The sequence below is a fragment of the Dermacentor albipictus genome, chromosome 5 (genome assembly GCF_038994185.2).
Source record: "Dermacentor albipictus isolate Rhodes 1998 colony chromosome 5, USDA_Dalb.pri_finalv2, whole genome shotgun sequence".
Classification (NCBI taxonomy): Eukaryota; Metazoa; Arthropoda; class Arachnida; order Ixodida; family Ixodidae; genus Dermacentor; species Dermacentor albipictus.
Window position 1 is genome coordinate 134,260,160 of NC_091825.1, and position 18,279 is coordinate 134,278,438.

General features: G+C 43.1%; 1 protein-coding gene across 1 annotated transcript in view; it reads left to right on the forward strand.

Moving 5' to 3' along the window:
* The window catches only part of LOC135921276 (GRIP1-associated protein 1-like), a 37,929-nt gene that overhangs the window by 6,781 nt on the left and 12,869 nt on the right, over positions 1-18,279 (forward strand). The window contains exons 3-19 of the mRNA XM_070538950.1: positions 2,823-2,884; positions 4,183-4,317; positions 6,529-6,682; positions 8,189-8,204; positions 8,283-8,368; positions 9,123-9,193; positions 9,314-9,393; positions 9,905-9,952; positions 10,034-10,211; positions 11,107-11,241; positions 12,801-12,896; positions 13,610-13,756; positions 14,535-14,759; positions 16,000-16,131; positions 16,197-16,299; positions 17,432-17,583; positions 18,111-18,221. Coding sequence (XP_070395051.1) covers positions 2,823-2,884; positions 4,183-4,317; positions 6,529-6,682; positions 8,189-8,204; positions 8,283-8,368; positions 9,123-9,193; positions 9,314-9,393; positions 9,905-9,952; positions 10,034-10,211; positions 11,107-11,241; positions 12,801-12,896; positions 13,610-13,756; positions 14,535-14,759; positions 16,000-16,131; positions 16,197-16,299; positions 17,432-17,583; positions 18,111-18,221 — 1,931 coding nt within the window. The remainder of the gene's footprint in view (positions 1-2,822; positions 2,885-4,182; positions 4,318-6,528; positions 6,683-8,188; positions 8,205-8,282; positions 8,369-9,122; positions 9,194-9,313; positions 9,394-9,904; positions 9,953-10,033; positions 10,212-11,106; positions 11,242-12,800; positions 12,897-13,609; positions 13,757-14,534; positions 14,760-15,999; positions 16,132-16,196; positions 16,300-17,431; positions 17,584-18,110; positions 18,222-18,279) is intronic.

The window sequence follows — 18,279 nt, forward strand, 5'->3', positions numbered from 1 at the left end:
ATCACAATGTGCAATCTGGGGTAGTTCTTGATTCTAGTCTTTTTTTTTCCGACGTTGATATGAGCCGACTTATCAGAAAGCGAGAGGCCAGACTGGCCAAGAAAGTCTGCAGTGTTGTCGAGGGCTTGTTGCATCATTCTTGATTTCTGTATAAGGTAGCTTTCCCATGGACTGTAATACACCATAGGCTGTAGTGTTTCTTGTAGTATGCCCGTGTTGTTGGTGCATGTGGGTCAAATGTACCTCCAACTCTCACCTGGAATTTTCTGTCTTTCAGAAAGTTACTGTTTAAGTGCTCTACCAGAAATGCTTTTGCTCATCGTTCCTCTTATTAGAGCAGCATGAGGTACTGCTGTTAAAAGCCTTTTCACTCTCTTCATTCTTTCATAAGCGGTATTACACAATGTCCTGCAATAAAGTTTCTGCTGCTTATGGCCCACTCATATCTGCCAGAAGGGACAACTCTTGAAAAAGGTTTTCTTTGTGCTATGTGTGCGACGTAGTATAAGCATTCATGCCTTTTGTACATCTGTAGAACCAGCTTCCTGACAGAGTACTTGCTATACCTGATCATGCTTATTTGTGCAGTGCTGTTGAACAATACATATCGATGCAATGAATATTTACACATTCGAATTATCACGAAAGATGGTTGTTTTACAATTCTGCCCTTTGCTTTCTATTGGTGTTAGATTTTGCATAAGCATGCCCCCCTATGCAATAGTATTTTGAAGTGTAAGGGTTCAGTAAAAGGTGATGAACTAAATCTAAGTGCAAGAGCTTTTTTTCTCACCTACGACTCCCATCGAAATGCGACTTCCATGGCTGGCAAATCAACCCCTCGCCTTGTGTTAGCAGCAGAATGCTATAGCCACAGTGGCAGGTGGACAAATTGAAGAACAATATTTCTGTCTATAATTTTTTTTCTTGCCTGTATGTAAGTAAAGTTTGGTATAAGTTTGTCATTGCAAAAAAGCCCAGTTTATGGTCTTTTATTGAATAAGCCACATATTGTGTATAGTTGAAATGCAGAAATTTGTTCTGAAATCCTCGGGTGATATATGTTCTTGCAAGTAGCATGGTATTTCATTACTTATAAAGATAATAATCGCAGCGGATATCGTTATATGGATTTACACACTAATATATGTGATCACAAACTTATTAGAAACTTACTAGAAACATGTAAGGCATGAATGTTTCTGCACACTTGATCCGCTGTGAATGTGCAAGAACTGCTTCTACTGGCTGACTTCACTGCACAGTTTTGATTTACTTTTCTTCAGCGTGTCGTTTTATACTGTTTTATCCCCACAAGAACAGGCCGTTTGTCTGCTTTTCGCATTGTTGCACGAGTTCTACATAATTGTGCTGGAGGGTACGTTGTCACTTTGCCAATATAGCAAGCAATTTAATTAATCTGCTAGCTGTACAGTTAATTACCTTGCAGAGCAAGTGTTCATACAGATGCAGTAAGGATACAAAGTCCGCAACATAGTCTATGTTTACTGGTTTCTGTGCAAGAAAAAAAAAATCTCCAGAGAAGAGGTGCAACTTAACGTGCATGTAATATTTTATTCAAGCCACGGATTTAATGCTACCGTAGCAAATTCATTACGATAGCCTACACTTTTGCTCTCTCAAATTTAATAAGAGGCAAGTTAAGCTTTGAAGATGCATTGGGAAATTCATGCTTGAAAACCGACAAGAAAATGCAACTGAACGGTACCGCGTTCAGCGCAACGTAGAAACTTCGGGTACTTTGCTGTCTTGTCATTTGCCCTTGCCGAGGTTGAAATAATTCAAGCTGCTCCGTAAGCGCGATTTTTGCATGCTACTCAACAAAAGAAAATTGTGACGACCTCGTCGTCTGCTGGGGATCGAACACCTCCTAGGACTGACAACTCGCAAAGGCGCACGAAGCAAACGTGAAAATGCACTTCATTTGCTGTGTAGCGTGTCAACAAACGCATAGCAATAGGAGAATGCAATCTGTACAAGTTTTTTATTCTCCCTTAATTCGCGCACGTACCTAATTCGACGATCCACGTCTCCGCGATTGCACTTGTCGTGCGAGACGCCATCAAAACGAACCGGCGAAATAGCTCCGTTGACAGCTCTCCACGCAATTTCGACGGAAAATCGCAGCGATCGGTGCGACGGTGCGACTGTGCGACCAACCGGTTGGTCGCAGCCGAAAATCGGGGGGATGGCACTGCGACTGCGATTTTCATCGCAAACGACGGAAATCGCACTTCCGGTGCGACGAAAATCGCATCATGTGAAACAGGCATTAGGGTCTTCCCGTGACATCAGAGGATCCATTAACACTCATTGTTATCACGGGGCCTCCCGCTCAATGGCTGATCGAGGACATTGCTTCTTACCAAATTTGGCTTGGAGAATGTGTGTAAACAGTACGGTTAGATTGCAAAGTGTGTCCACATTAGCAAAACGGAGGCATGTAGCTGCCTATGGGCAGTCATTGGAAATGAAAATGTTCGAAAACTTTTCACATCTACATTTAGCATGGGCGAAAGGAAGCTGTTAAACACCAAATTAATGCTTGCCAACTGTAACCATGCACCTATTCGTATGTGCGATATTGAGTCTGACTTGTCGGCGCATACTGTGTTGCTTTTTGCTAAAAGTAAGTTTCGTGGCGCTCGTATAAGTTTAACAGAGATGGATTGATGACATTCCATTTAAAAGACAACCTAGGCATCCTCTATCACTTTCAACTGTGCTGTATAACCAGCTTGCACACAGCTGCTTTATATTTCACAAGTTCATACTCTCTTGTTTTTTTCTCTTTTCCATAGAGCTTCTAGCTCTCCGACATAGTCTCGATGAGCACAAGAAGGAGCTTTCAAAGGCTAACTCGGTAAGTACATGATAGTCGTACCAGTGCACTTGTTCTCTTTAATGAGAACAACAAAAGAAAGTGCCTCGTGATTGTCCCCAAACACGATAGGTGTACCATAGCAGTGATCCCCCTGGAATTTGTCACCTCATCACAAAAACGACAAGCACATGAATAGTAGGCCTATGACCAATGATCTTACCAAAATATACCGTGCAGATGCGGAGCAAAAAGTGTGAACTAGCCAAGTCCATCTTGCTGTTGACTGCTGGACGGGTGTTCTTCCTGCTGTTTCTTGTTTTCACAGCTATTAATAAACCATCCTGGGAGCTGTTCTGAAAATGAAACGCCATTCTACAATTTGCCACCGAATGTGAATGTCAGTGCTTTGCCATTGTTGCACAATTTCTGCAGGTTTGTGCATGTGACTTAGCTATGCAATATTTTTAAAGTTGCCACACATGTTCTGTTCAGGGATATGTATACTGTTCACATTGCAGCAGCCATGTATTCACTATGGCCAAGCATTTGTTAGAATAAAATTTTGAATGTCACAGTAATTTCAATTAGTTTTGAACACTCAGCTAGCCTCAAACCACACAAAAGTTGTTAGTCTACACACACGCTTGCTAACGTGCCCTCACTCCTGGCCAATCCTGGCTAGACGCCTTGGCAGACTTCACTTTGTATTGAACTATTGACAGCACTTCAAATTGTGCAAGTTGGATGTGGCTACTAACCGTCGGTCAAGCTGGTGCAGGACAAAGCCGGTCCACACCATGTAGCACAGCCAGACAGGAGCATATGAGGGCAAATGCGCACTCAAGCCTTGTCGTGCACAAAGTAAATGGTGCGCATAAGTACTACAGTTGCGTGTAGCTGCAGTCTGCTATGTAGCATAGATACCGTGGCCGCCGCTAGGTGCTGCGACGAGTCTGTTCACTGAGTGCACCTCGGCTCGCTGAGGACAACTGCGTTTGGCGTGTTGTAGGTGCCAAAATAGGAAATAGTGTCTATGCGGACATCCGAAATAAAAATTGAACATAGCCACGGGGACAACCAGTAGACGGAGCATTGTGAGCATGTCCCGCTCCGCCATAGCCTTTGCAGTGCAAGGCATTGAAGAAGAAGCAGAAGCACTACGAAGGGGATCATATGCAACTTTTGATTGCCAATAACTCCGCTTCTGCTGAACACATTGAAGTGCTTTTTGTGGCAAACTATTTCTGAAATAGTCTGTTTTAATTTCAAATGCATTTCTTGTCTTTGGTAAAAAGTTGTTCAGGGCCCTTTTAATGACATTGTTATTCTGCACATAGGCCCTCAGCCGAAGCAAGAAAGCCAAGGAGGTGGAGAAGCTTATGGTGGACAATGAAGTGCTTCAGCGCAAACTGCAAAGCCAGGAGGATGAGTTCAGGCTGCAGAACCAGACGCTTATGCAGGAGCTGTCCGTTGTGAGTGTCGCAATTTGTAGCGTATGGGTGCTTTGGGTGAAGATTAAAAAAGAAAAAAAAAATTCTGTGGTCTTATGTGCCAGAACCATAATGTGACTGAACTTTGATGGAGGTGGAATGCAAATACGCTTGTGTACTTAGATTTAGGTGCACATTAAAGAACTCCAGGTGGTCAAAATTAATCCAGAGCCTCCCGTAAGGTGTGCTTCTTAATCATGTCATGGTATTGGCATGTAAAACCTCATAATTGAATTAAAACTAAATTAAAAATAAATGAGCTTGAATTTGCTAAATCCCAGAAAAGGAAATAATGGCAAGTGTCGGAGTGCCCTAAATAATCTGCTGTAACACTTGTTTCTATGAACCAGTGTCGCTTTCAGTACCCACTACGTGGATGAGTAATGACATCGGGATACACTCACTCGCTCCATTCCTGCTCAGTGCACCTGTTATGTGCAAGCACAGCCATCAGAAACATGTCTATTTTTTGTAAGCAACATCATCATACCTGGCATTATGGTCGCCAGGTTCCTCTTTTCAAAACCAACTTTAGTATATCGTGTTAACATAGCTTGTAAGCATGTATTTTTTCACTTTCATACTTCAAAAGTGTCATACATTTACAAATCAGAAGCATGTGGTAGAGCTCCTACAACTTCAAAAAGTAGGGGTCAGTGCTAGTTTAGCAGCCAAAGTGCAACAGAACACCATTAGTACTATTGCGTTCAATATGAGCTGCAACGTGCGAGCCATGGCTGCAGCAACACTCTCGAAAAATAAAAGCCACTTCTGCAGTGCACATACCACCATGCTCTCTGTCATCTGCTTTCTTCATGGACATATGATACACTGGCCTGCTGATCAGTGCTGACATCCTTAGCCTTTAGTGCAGCATGCTTCATCATGGTGTACCACTGCCCTAGCTTCGTAGCTACTCAAACTTTTTTATCTTTCTCAGGTTTCTTTCTTTTTTCGTTACGGAGTGATATTTGCTTGGCGGGCCAGCGTATTATCATTCCACGAAGAAAGGAGACTACTGAAAGGCAGCGACTATGGGCATTGCTGGAATGGTGAAACCCTCTCCACTTTTTTTGTCGAGAATGTCGCTGCACCTCTGGCTCCCAGATTGGAACTTGCACTGAATGCAATAGGACATTCATAATTGTTGCATTTTCATTGGTGCCATGTTGAACTTGCGCCGTCTGGCCCATAGGCTGCATTTTTCCATCTCTTATGCTTTTCTGGAACTTTCCATTCTTTTTCCTTAATCCTGTGAAAACAACAACACATTAAAATCGTTCTACTTTGCGGACACTCCTGCCATGTACTCACAAAATATCTTTGCTTTCAGGCGTGAACATTAACAGAGCAGCTCATCTGACTGCGTTTCTTCAGCCCTTAACTGTTGCACAGTTTTGTTCTTGGAAATATTTTTGTATTGTTATCACATGCATATCAATTGCGCAAGTGTTCTTGTGGAGCTTCTTTCAAATCAGAGCATTTTCTCCTTTTCTTGAACCATGTGAAAACTGTTGGGATAATACGAATTATCAGCAGTTTCTGATAATGTCCGCTTAAGTGTTCTTAGTTGCGAAATTCGAACGCATTGTGGCGCATTTAATTTTTCTATGTACATATTTGCTGTACCTTGTGGTTTACGAGATAGGGAGTTTGAGTGTTGCTTTTGGCACCTGGGCATGTAAAATTTCTTATCGTTTACTCTCTTACACTGTGAGCCATGCGAAGTCGTTAGTTTTCCTTACATCCACCGCAGTAGTGCAGTGGCTACTGATCCCTGCTTCTGAGCACGAGGTCACAGGTTCATCTCCCGGCTGCTGTGGCTGCATTTGTATGAGGGTGAAATGCAAAAATGCTTGTGCACTTAAATTTAGGTACATGTTAAAGAAACAGAGGTGGTGAAAATTAATCCGGAGCCCACTACTGTGGCGTCTCATAGTAGCCCCAGTGTTGCTTTGGTACATTTAACCCAGTCTTTCAATCAATCAATCTGTTTTTTTTTTTTTGCGTAAGAAACATAACTGCTCATGCATCAGTGCAGACAGTCACCATATAACCATTAAAATGAATTGTGTATCCCCTCGTGCAAAATTGCCTAATTGGGGTCTTTTAGTTATTAAGAATAACTATCAATCAATCGATCGGTCGGGTTTTCCTGCTTAAAGGAACAGCATTGCTCATACATTTTCACAGACGGTCACCGCGAATGAGGCGCTGGAAAGGAAGCTGGAGGAGCTTCAGGGTGTGCGGCCACCCAAGAGAAGTCCGGAGCCTTGTGACCAAAAGTCCGTCGATGAGATACGCCGCCTTCAGGCAGAAAATCTGGCCCTACAGAAGTCGCTTGCAGGTGAGAGGGCCTCCAGGGCTTCACTTTTGCTTTTTTCTCACTTTACAGTGTTGCACTCTAAAAGCAGTACCTCTCACAAAGGTGCGAATTTTCATATTTTATGGGTAACCAATTCTCTATACCTTAAAGGGTCAATATAGAGAAAGATAATTTGAGTTGTATTAGCAAATTAACCTTCCCCGATACCAAAAACGGCCACTTTTACTATGAGAACAGGCTCGGTAAGCCAGAACACATGCAAGAACAAAAGCCCGGTGACAATGCCACCTTGAAGCATATGCACCATGATACCCTGATGTCACGGATTTCGACTGCATCTGCTGGGGCCTAGTTAATTGTTTACCGGTAAAAATGGAGTACATTGGGTTCTAAAGAATTCAAGGATTTGAACACGGAAAGTTTGAGGATATATTACTAAGGCAATGCGGCACAAATACAAAAAAAAATGCTTTGAAATTCATCTCGTCATGATGGCATAGTGGCGCTGAAGCTTTGGTGTGAAAAAAAGGAAGAGACTTTGACCTTATTCTCTCTTCTAATGATCAACCTGTTATGTTGAAAATAGTGAAAATAAAATTTTCAAGCAATACATTATCAGTCTGAACTGATTTAGTGTTTCTCTAACGTCCTTTTAAGGGGTAGTGACAAGAAATTTTTTACTTTTCTTATTCCTTTTGGCGTATAATAAAGCTGTAAAACATCTATGCCCCTGCGTGAATGTAGCCATACGAAATGGGTGCAGTGCTCTTGTTCACTGCTCTATAAACAGCATCATCATACCTAGCCTTATAGCTACAAAAGGTCGGGAAATTTAGCTCTTTGCCATGACATCATAACATTTTCAATGACACCATGTCTGGCATTTTGAAACCAACTCTAGTGTCAAATTAATATCTTAAAAATGTTTCCCACTCTTCACGCTCGATGTCATCCTTTTTTATTAGTGAAAAGTGTGTTCAAGTTTTTTACAACTTCAAGGATATGTGGCAGTAGTTGTTTAATTATCAGTAGGCATCTGAGTTTGAAGTTTCTGAATATACAGTTTAATTTTCATCAGGTCTAAAGTTGACATCTGCCACGGTAAAACTTACCGGAACAGGCCTTGGGTAACTGCATCGCCAGGCATTGTGTTACAGCATGTAAGGTATGGTGGGATGTCTGGCACTGGTGTTTAGGGGGTATTGCCCCCATTATAAATTTGATTAACATTAATGCCACCTTCTGACTTAGATAATCAAAACAACCAAACCTGCGTGCCTTTTGCCATTATCTAAGATAAAGAGTGTTGTTCAGTGCAGGTGCCGTAGGAGGGGGCTACGATGCACTTCATGGGCAGCCTTTTCAATCTGTTCAGTGACTGGAGCTTGTTGGATTAATCCAGAAATAAATATTGTTCAAGACACATTATGACAGTGTCTGAGATTTTCAGATCGTTCTTGCTGTGCTTCTTCGGTTGCTTGACTACCTCTGAAACACGCTTCATTTTGTATCTTTGCTCTTTTGCAGAACTCCGAGGAAGCACGTGAGTGTTGTTCACTTGCCTTCTGTCAACTTCCACGAGCTTCCAGGTGACAGTGTGCGTGATCCTTGTGCATTTCAGAAATGGGCTGCTACCTGCGCCCGATCACCCACTCATGGTTGATGGTGAAGACGGCCTGTCCGAAGAAGTAGACCAGAGGGCGCTAGGTAGGCTTCCTTATGTTTATCTGTTGATCAGCTTTTCTCATTGTTATGAATGGTAACAGAATGTAATTGTGGTGAAGTGCACCCAAAGGATATGTGTGTGCAAGCATTCCATTGTGGACACTTTACAGCAATTGATGTCCTGTTTCCTTAATCGATGTGCAGCGTTGAGCATGATTTGTATCAGTTGTAGGCTGTAAATAAAATTCGCATTATGGGTCAGGATTTAATTCTGGACTACCGAGCGCCAGCCAAGTGTGCTACGATAGAGCTACAACAGCTGCTTTGAGTGCACTGCGCATAAATGCATAGCACAGCTGTGTTTCCAAGCCTTGAAACGTGCCTGAGAAAAGGCTGACATTGTTGGTGTCAAGTGAAACTCCCGAGTCAGCTAAATGCGAATGCAAAATGTCTTATCTGAGACAAACAAGATGTTGGCGTGCTTGCCTTGTGCTTTACACGCTGCATCACTTGCACAAGTGCCACCCCTGTCTTGCCTTGATGTGCTACGTATTTCCAGCCTCTCCCTATAACCACTCACTCCATACATAAAGGGCAGGTAATGTGATTAAGTCAGAGCTACGAGACAGATGCATTGTGTGATTAATGCTGCCGCTGTTCCTGTGAATGAGCGGTCGAATGTGTAATACCGGTGTCTTAGCTCATTTCCTGACCTCAGTTACCTTTTAAATAATAACAAACAAGCCCCAATAATGAATTCATCTGAGTATTTTCTCACTTCTCTATCCTCTTTCAGATGCTAAACTTCGACTTAACATTGAGATAGAAGAGAAGAACATGCTTAGGAAACAATTGTCCGAAATAGAGGTAGGATAACTTCCTCGTCCTTTTCTTAATTTACATGTTTTGACTGAAAGATTTGAAGGTTGATGTAGTGGCATTACAACATTTCCTTCTTTTTCATTTTTGTTTCTGGTTGTATCACAGGAAAAATTAAAGGAAGTGACCGAGAATATGGAAGATGAAAATGAAAAATTGATGGAGAAATTAAAACGGAAGCATGAAAGGTAAAAGCTAGACATCAGTTACAATGTTTACCACTACTTTTGCATTGCATGTATTTGTAGATTTTGAATGAATGCCGATGCAAATTCTGGGGTGCAGAAACTTCAGTGTAGCTCAGGTTGTTTGCAGTCAGTCAGATATACTACATTCTTTGCTTTCACTGCCTGTGAGCAGTCTTTCTTGACTCAGTCTAGTGGGTTAAGCTTGGTTGGTTAAAATTAGCGAAGCTCAACAGTTTGACAGTTGAGCTTGCGGCATATTGATATGTGAACTTCTTGGGAAAATGTGGCATAATATCTAGAGCACATTTTTAAACATAATAAGAGGTGCTTTATTAGATTGTTTGACGAATTACGGGAAAGAAAGGCATGTGCACATACAGTAAGCATGTTTTTATGCGTGCCATTGCATAATGTGTACAGTCGTCGTAGATATAATGTCTTTGGGACTTCCAAGAGCTAAAATTGTGCAATCTGGGCATAAGACTAACACCCTGTTTTTGTCTCTCCTTAGCTTTCTTCAGATCCAGCAAGAAAAGGACAAGGTGTTTTCTGACAGCAAGTGAGTGTGTTGGTCCAGTCTTTCAGTTGTTGGTGCAGCTTGTTTCTTAGCCACTGACAGAACCGCTTCACGGTTCTACAGGAAGGCCTTGGAGACGATGCAGGTGACCAAGGACCGCGAGATCCAGCAGCTGAAGGAGATGACTCAGCGCCTCCAGAGCCAGCTGAACAGTGCCCTAGTCTCCCAGCAGGACCACCAGACTGTTAGCACCACCACCATTCAGCAGCTCGAAGAAACCATCACTGCACTTGAGACTAAGGTAATTGGTGCATGTCTTGAACCTACAAAGGGCTATGCTGACATATCCGGAACCCAGCTCGGAGCACTTACTTGAAGTGTGACATTGTCATGAAGAGTGCTTCAGGAGGGCCACGTCACGTAATCCAGCATGATGTGTGACCAGGCTAATATCTAATGGGGCTGATGCTTAACTCAGTAAATTCAGAAACAGCAGGCTTCTGCCATACCCCATTCTACGCACACATTAGAAGGAACGCGGTACTACCGTATTTATTAAAATGTAGATTGACCTTTTTTTTTTTTCTTCGAAAGTGAACTATTGATTTATATTGGTGACCAAACAATCTCGACCTATATTTGTGAACAAGGGTAGTAAAAATACTGAGCTAACTAAGTTCCTTCGTCGTTCCCTCCATAAAGCCAGTGTGAAGATTACCCACAGAGGCTTTAGCAAATGCTGCGCGTCCAACACTCTCGACAGCACCGAGGAGGACATCGTTTGGGTTGCTGAGGATGCCTGCATAGCATCCGACGAAGTTGCAGCTTCTGGAATCTACTAGTGAGATTTAGTAGCTGAGCTTACAGTTAATAAATGTGTGTCATGTTAAAACTTTTTTGTTTTTTTAGAAATATATGAGCTGACCTATGTTTGAATTATGATTTTTTATTTCTCGGTGAGTTCTATATATAGGGTTTGATCTATATTCGTCTTTGACCCACTTTCCTTTAAGTACGATAATCCATTGGGCATAGGTGCGTGCGTTTGTGATTGAGTCTATGCAAAAGCGGGATGCCAGATGTTGGCATTGCAAGCCACTGATGATTGTGCAAAGGTGTCTCCTGTTTGCCTGCTGAGTAGCCAATGGGACTAAGCTAGCTGCATGGTTTCTGAATTGCTTTTGTTTTTTTTTCAGTTGAACAATGCGTCTCCGGAACGCCTGCAACAAGCCCTTGCCGAGAAGGCGTCCTTAGAGATGCTCCTTCGAGAAACTACCGAAAAGTGCGAGCAGGCCGATGCACGGGCTCAGAGCCTTCTTAAAATGAACGAGGTAATCTATTTCTCATATTGTGCTTGTGATTGGAGACCTTTAAACCTACAGTTAAACCTCAATATAACGAAGAAGAAGAATTATGGGGTTTTACGTGCCAAAACCACTTTCTGATTATGAGACACGCCATAGTGGAGGACTCCGGAAATTTCGACCACCTGGGATTCTTTAATGTGCACCTAAATCTAAGTACACAGGTGTTTTTGCAATTCGCCTCCATCAAAATGCGGCCGCCGCGGCCGGGATTCGATGCCGTGACCTCTTGCTTAGCAGCCCAACACCATAGCCATTGAGCAACCATGGCGGGTTCAATATAACGAACTTCAGAATAACAAAATTCTCTATATAACAAAGTATCTAACTTTTCATAACCTTGTCCATAGAACACCACGCATTTAGAAACTCAATTTAACGAAGTTTGTTTGCATGCGATTTCAATATAACGAAATTTCGCTTCCGCCGCAAAGGAATGCCGAGACAGTAAATGGAAACTTTTGTGGACTTAGATGGTCAAACGATTGAATTACAAGCCGCTGCTTGCAAACGTGCCTCTTGAATCACGTGCAGCGCAGCAAGAGCGACCACCAGCGGAGTGGAGCCGCATTATGTTCTGTAACAAGTATTGAAGGTTGTGTAATGTCGAGTTTCAGCGATCCGTTGGAGCAAGAGGCAGACGAAGCATTCGTACCCTCCTGCCGGCGCTTTTCACAATAGCATTGTGTAATGTCGAGTTTCAGCGATCCGTTGGAGCAAGAGGCAGACGAAGCATTCGTACTCTCCTGCCGGCGCTTTTCACAATAGCATTGTCTCAGTGTGGGCGACGCTATCAGCCGCGGGGGTGGAGTGGCTGGCTTCGCTTAATTCATGCCGCCGATGTGAAGATATCGTCAACGTGGCATGAAACCATGTCATTCGTTGCCGACTCCCAGATTCATCAAAATGAAGTGTTTTCTCATTCAAATTTGCTTTTTTCGATTGCCCGGTAATTCGGGAAATTCTGCGGCCCCTTTCCATGTAAGAAAAATAGATTGGTGATTGTACCTATTTGCATAAAAGGTTGAATTTCAACACACCGAAATGTCAATATAACGAAGCAAATCGCTGGTTTAACCTACTTCGTTATATCGAGATTTTGCTGTATATCATAGCCATTAGAAAAATTACTATGGCTGTCACTGAAATATAGGTGGCTATGGCTGTCATTGGCATTACTATGGCTGTCACCATTCGACCTCTTTTCCGTTCTTTCTTTCTTTAAAGACCAGCCTTTTTGCGTGGCACGCACGCTGATGGCACTTATTAAAATAGACATGACACTTGCAACTGCTGTACAAATGTAGTCCTGCCTCTAAAAACTGCTGTGGTGACAGCTGAGTTGTCAGCTGCGATCTGTGCTAACTTCACATTCCCATTTCAGGAGATCTTGTGCAAAAGTGTCTTTTGTGCAGCCAAGTTACTTTATCTGTTAGGTGACAATGCCTGCGCCAGTGCTATGATGTCTTTATGTAATGCTTATGGTTTTTGGATCTAGCACTTGATAAATTTCATTTCGTTTTCAGGAGATGGGGTCCAAGATAACTGCCATGCAAAATACCATTGATGGTTTGGAGGATGCTTCACGGAGCAGTGCCATTGCAGCCTCAGAGGCCAACAAGGTCAGTGGCTAAGAGAGTTTCTTTTGTCCATGTTATACATCTTGTTTTTAAATATTTTTGCTCTTTTCTCTTTTATACAAGGCAGGGACAAACATTTTCTGTAGATTAAAGGAAAGGGTCTGCTCACATGACCAAGCAGGTCTATTTAGCCACTCTGAATTGCTGGCATTAAAGGCAATGCCAGAGTCGAAACAATGTAGAAGCAGGAGACAGGGCAAGAAAGTGAACTTACCTTGTCCTGTAGTTTTGTGCTCTGGCATGTACCAGCTAGCCCACGCTGATGCCCTCACCTTTTAAAAAAAAAGGTGTGTTACGTATGTTTAATGAAGGGCATCTCCTCGCGAATTTTTGCAAACAACTTCCACATTTTCATGAGGACGAGTCTGAGTACCCTGTTCCCTTTTATCCTGGGCTACTCTCACTTTGTACTGAAGTCCCAAGTTTTTGGTGCAAGCTGTGCATGCCAAAGTATAGTACATTCTCTTAGTGCGCAGTATTAATTAACTGACGGTGTTCAGGTTCCAAGTATCGGCTGCAGGATGTGCTCACAGGATGTCCTGACAGAGAAGGAGAAATAGGACAGGGAATGGGCAGCGTAGTTTCGGCTCATATGGCAGGCATGAGCTGAAGGCATATGGCAGGCTGGGATGCTGTCACTGTGGCATGCGGATTGCATGTTGTGTGACTGGTACTGGGGCTGCTTATGTGTGCAGGTGGCTGAGAAACGCAAGGCCCTGGTGGAGGAGATGGGCGCCCACCTGCTTGAAGAGGAGGCCAAGCACCGGCAGGCCGTGCAGGAATTGGAGCTGCTCTTCCAAGAGAAACTCAACCAGCTCAATGAGGCCTTGCTGGTTGAACAGGTAGGAGAACTGAAACCACATTGTTCTTAGCGCTGCATACCTCAATCCAGCATGAAATGCACAATTGGCCTTAAAAGTGCTGAGAAAAAAAAAATTGATTAAAAAGAAAAACCTTCTCATATATGTGGATGTGTGAATGCTTGCAGAGTTATGCACAGCAAATAGCTGTTTTCTCAATTCGGTGCAATCATGAGCAATCTTGTGGAAAGCCCTACCCAGTCCTGCACAATAGTGTGGGGAGCCAAACGCACAATACTTGGGCTTGTCATAATGTAACGCCATCATTGCTAATGAGTCTTGCTGTGAACGTTTCTCAAAATACCTTTTTTTTTTAGTATTTACAACCAACTCATAGGAGAAAAAGCTTGGCATAGAATTCTGCTCGAAGCACACAGAAGCCATACCACAGGCTTGTAGCACTTCCACTGGACCGGTGCCAAAGTTTGAGATAATGGTTATGCAAGTGCATGAACCTGTAAACTACATGATGAACCATAATGAGCCATTCGCTGTAGGAAAGCCTGCAAAACTCTTAATTATGAAAGCAAAGAACAGTGCTGAAACTGTGATGCATTTGTGTTAAAGGGGGGCAGTAGCCTTTTCTGCTTCTGGAAGTGCTGTGGCTTTTCTTGACTGGAACTTGCAATGTCTCAACTGCTGTGCCTGAAGCTTGGAGCTCCACGTACTTCCCAACTACCGATGCCGGACTACATTCTTGTGAACACCTAGCATGTTTTTTTTGGGACTGTACCATTGTACCTGTGTGCATATCTTGCAGGAACGCTCTGCAAAGGCAGCCGAGAATGAGGCAGCCCTGGCAATGTACAAACAGCTGCTGCCTTCCCTCAAGGAAGAAGTTGTGCAGCTGCGAGCGGAGGCACAAGCACGCGTGGACGAGCTGCAGGCAGCCATTGAGACGTCTCGGCTAGAGCTGGACGAGTGCCGAGCGCGCCTGTCCCAGGACTACAGCAAGCTCAAGGAACAGCTGGATGACGCGATCAGGGTGGGAATTTGCCCCCACTATGCCCGCATGCTGCTGTCTTTTTTTATGCTACATTCGAACCTCACTTTGCACCTGACATGAGAACACCTTTATAATATATCTGATGTTTGTTATGTCAGCATAGACACGGATATCGGCAGAAAAAAAAATTGCGATCATGTCTGTGCAGAAAAAACACAAGTGTGATTTTCCACCTGGCCAGCAAAGGGCTTCCTTTGGATTTTGATAACCGATCAGTGGATTACCGTGCCAGTACATGAAATGGGAACAATAATAAACTGCATACATGCGCTTTGCACCATCGCTAATTGCAACCGTGTGATCTGCAAGAGCACACGGTGTTGGCATGTTGGCTTGCCGGCTGTGGTCTAAGGTCTAATCAAGCCAAAGCTGCTGGCCAATATGCAGGTGAGCATCCAGAATGTTTCAAGTTGCTTTTGCCGAGTTATGTGGCATTTTTTTATGTTAAAATACACATTTTGAGCAACTTGCAAACAAACATTTCTTTGCTATATCCATGTCAGAATTCCTATTTTCGGTTTCTATGTATTGCAGAAGAGTACTTATTGATATTAAGTACATGGCCAACCAAATTTCAGATTCGCTTCGACCTGACTGATAATTCGTTATATCCGTGTTCTAGGTATCGAGGTTTGTCTGTGTGGGATCCCATGAAAAATGAGTCATTGAGCTTCACTGTACCATATAGTTGCCTTCAGGATGTTCTCATGGAGTGTTGCACTCTAAGACGAAGTGGATTTTTTACTTATCTGGAAGCTACTGAGGGTGCATCGGTGTGGTTTGTTAACAATTCAGTATGGCTTTTGCAGTTGTACTAAAACATTAAGCTTCTGCTATGTTTCATTTTGTGAAGGTCTTGACATAATTTGCTTAAACCATTACTTGCATGTACATTACTCGCATCATCCAGAGGGATGAAGTTTTAAAAAAATTCTCCATCATTATTTGTGTAGCCTTCATGAAATTGGAAAAAAATAATGAAAAATCACAGTTTGTGTTAAAGTAAAAGTGATGGGAAAATTTGGTGCTATCCTAACTGTGCAGAAGTCTGCAGAGCACAATACGCACATAAGACCCAAAAATTTTTCATTCAGCTATGCACATTGTGCCGTTTTTCACTGTTAAAGTAACTATAACGATGGTTTAAGATTACGATTTCTCACGTTTCTTATATTGTCCCGGGCATCCATACAAGCTGCAGTGAATTGTGCTGTTTCAGGACCTGACCATCCAACTGGAGATCTCAAACAGCCAAAAGTGTGAGTTTGAGGAAGAGGTGAAAAGGCTGAAGCAGGAAATAAAGGACAGTGTGGAGGAGCGCAAAATTCAAGATAAGAAGGGCCTGTCAATGGTGAGCATGTTATAGCTGTGATTATCTTAATCTTATTAAGCTCATTGCATTTTCATCTATCTCAGGTGAAGGAGCTGAAGAGGCAGCTTCAAACAGAGCGAAAGCGTGCTGATAAACTGCAAGAGAGGCTACAGGAAATTCTCAACGATACCAGCCTGGGACGATCTGGTGAGTTCTGTGTGAGTTCCTGTTGGGACGGCAAGCATCTATACCTCACACTAAAGGAAAAAGTTAAGCCAAGTTAAATCCATAGATTATCAATCTAATAGCCTATCATTGTTTTCTGGGTGCCAGTATATGACTTTGTTTTGTATGAAATTACTACCGAAAGTATGTCTGCAGCTCCTGAATTTTAATCGCCTATGCCAAGATGGACGAGTTGACGTTGCCACCCATGTGACCTCCCTCTCTGCTGTTCTCTGTGAATCAGGCAGTGCTGACATCACATGAGAGGTATTGTAGTTTCAGAATAGGTGGCGACTGATTTTTCATTTTCATCATTTTCTTGAATACAGTACAAAAGCTCTGTTCTCACAATGAATGACAAATTGTTATTATTGAAGCCTAATCTTTCAATCTAGCTGGCCTTTAGTGACCCCTTACGTTGTTCTTGAGGAATTATCTTTTTCATAGGGTTAGTCATTGCAGTTTGCCCGATGGCTGCTCCCGTCATTGATGTTCGTGGTAGAAAGGGTAGCCAGCTTGAAATAAAAATGTGGGTATGGTAGCTGTTGGCTGATTGATTGATTGATCATTCATTCATTCATTCATTCATTCATTCATTCATTCATTCATTCATTCATTCATTCATTCATTCATTAAGTTTAATGTCTGATAGCGACATCTGGGCTATGAGAAAAGCTGTAGTGGAGGGCTCCAGAACGATCTTGGCTGCTTGGATTTTTAACCTACATCTGTATCTTAGTATATCAGCTTTCATTGCATTTTGCCCTCATCAGACTGTTACTGCTTTGGTCAGAAATCAAACGTGCTCATTTTAAGGGCCGGGCCCTTAAGGAGCGGCCCTTATGCATACCTCCATGTGCTTCTCTTCTGAGAGCAATAAAAGTTTTTCACCACCACCACCAATAGTTCAATGCCACAACCACTGAACCACTGTGGCAGGCTGTGGTAACTGCTGGTACCAACAAATTGACATGACTGTCATAAATGATAAGCAGCTATCACCAACACATCCTAGATGTTGTGGTGTCTGAAAGCTCATGAGTAATGATGTCATCCTAGCTGGCTGAGAGCCTTTACGAAGGGTTCTCTTGCTGTGTGCTCCCCGTGTGTCCAGATGACTTGTTCCAGCCAATCAGCTGTGAGGAGCGACAGCGAGGGGACTCAAGCAGCATTGGCTCCTGGAGCTACGTGTCTGCCAACAACGAGAACTCCAAGGACAGCACCAACAACAACAGCAACGGAGCATTGTCATTGAACGGAGAGCAGGTGGGTCAAGCTGCCAAAGCAGAATTGTATACCATAGCCTTTGTTAGGAGAAATGAAGCCACTAGTTACACCAGTCTCATTTAGTCATGGCTGCATTGTGTTGTGCCCAAGTAACTTCAGGCTCAACTAAGCTCTTGAAGGTGTGGATGAGAGTTTGTTTTTGAATAGTGTGGATGCAATGGCAAGCCAACTAGGCATATTGTAGTCATGTGTCATTGTAGTCATGTGTAGTCATTGGCTCTACTATCCCCTCTCATCCCTTCTCTACGTCTACCACATGACCCACACTTAAGACACATACACTTTTTTCTGTTTGGACCCTCCTAGTGCTAATGCATTAAAAGGTCCAGTTTGCTTGGCAGAAAGGGGTAGAGGGATTTAAAGAGATAGGAAGGGAGAAAAATGATAAGAGAATGGGATTAAGGCAGGGGGTCTGCGGTGGCACATGTCATTATCACAGGCCTGCACGAAGCTGGTGCCTAGCCGCCTTTAGTGCTTAAGCCCGTATTTACCCTCCATCATTCCAGGCTCCCCCGCCTCCCAACAAGGCATCCCCTGGCCTCCTGGAGCAGGAGAACAATGACCTGGTCAGCCGGCTGGCGGCCCTGCAGGAGGAGAAGTGGATCTTAGAGGAGAAGGTTTGTGCATGCTCACGCTTCTGTGACAGTGCCCTAGTGAGCGTCTTTTTGGAGTGTG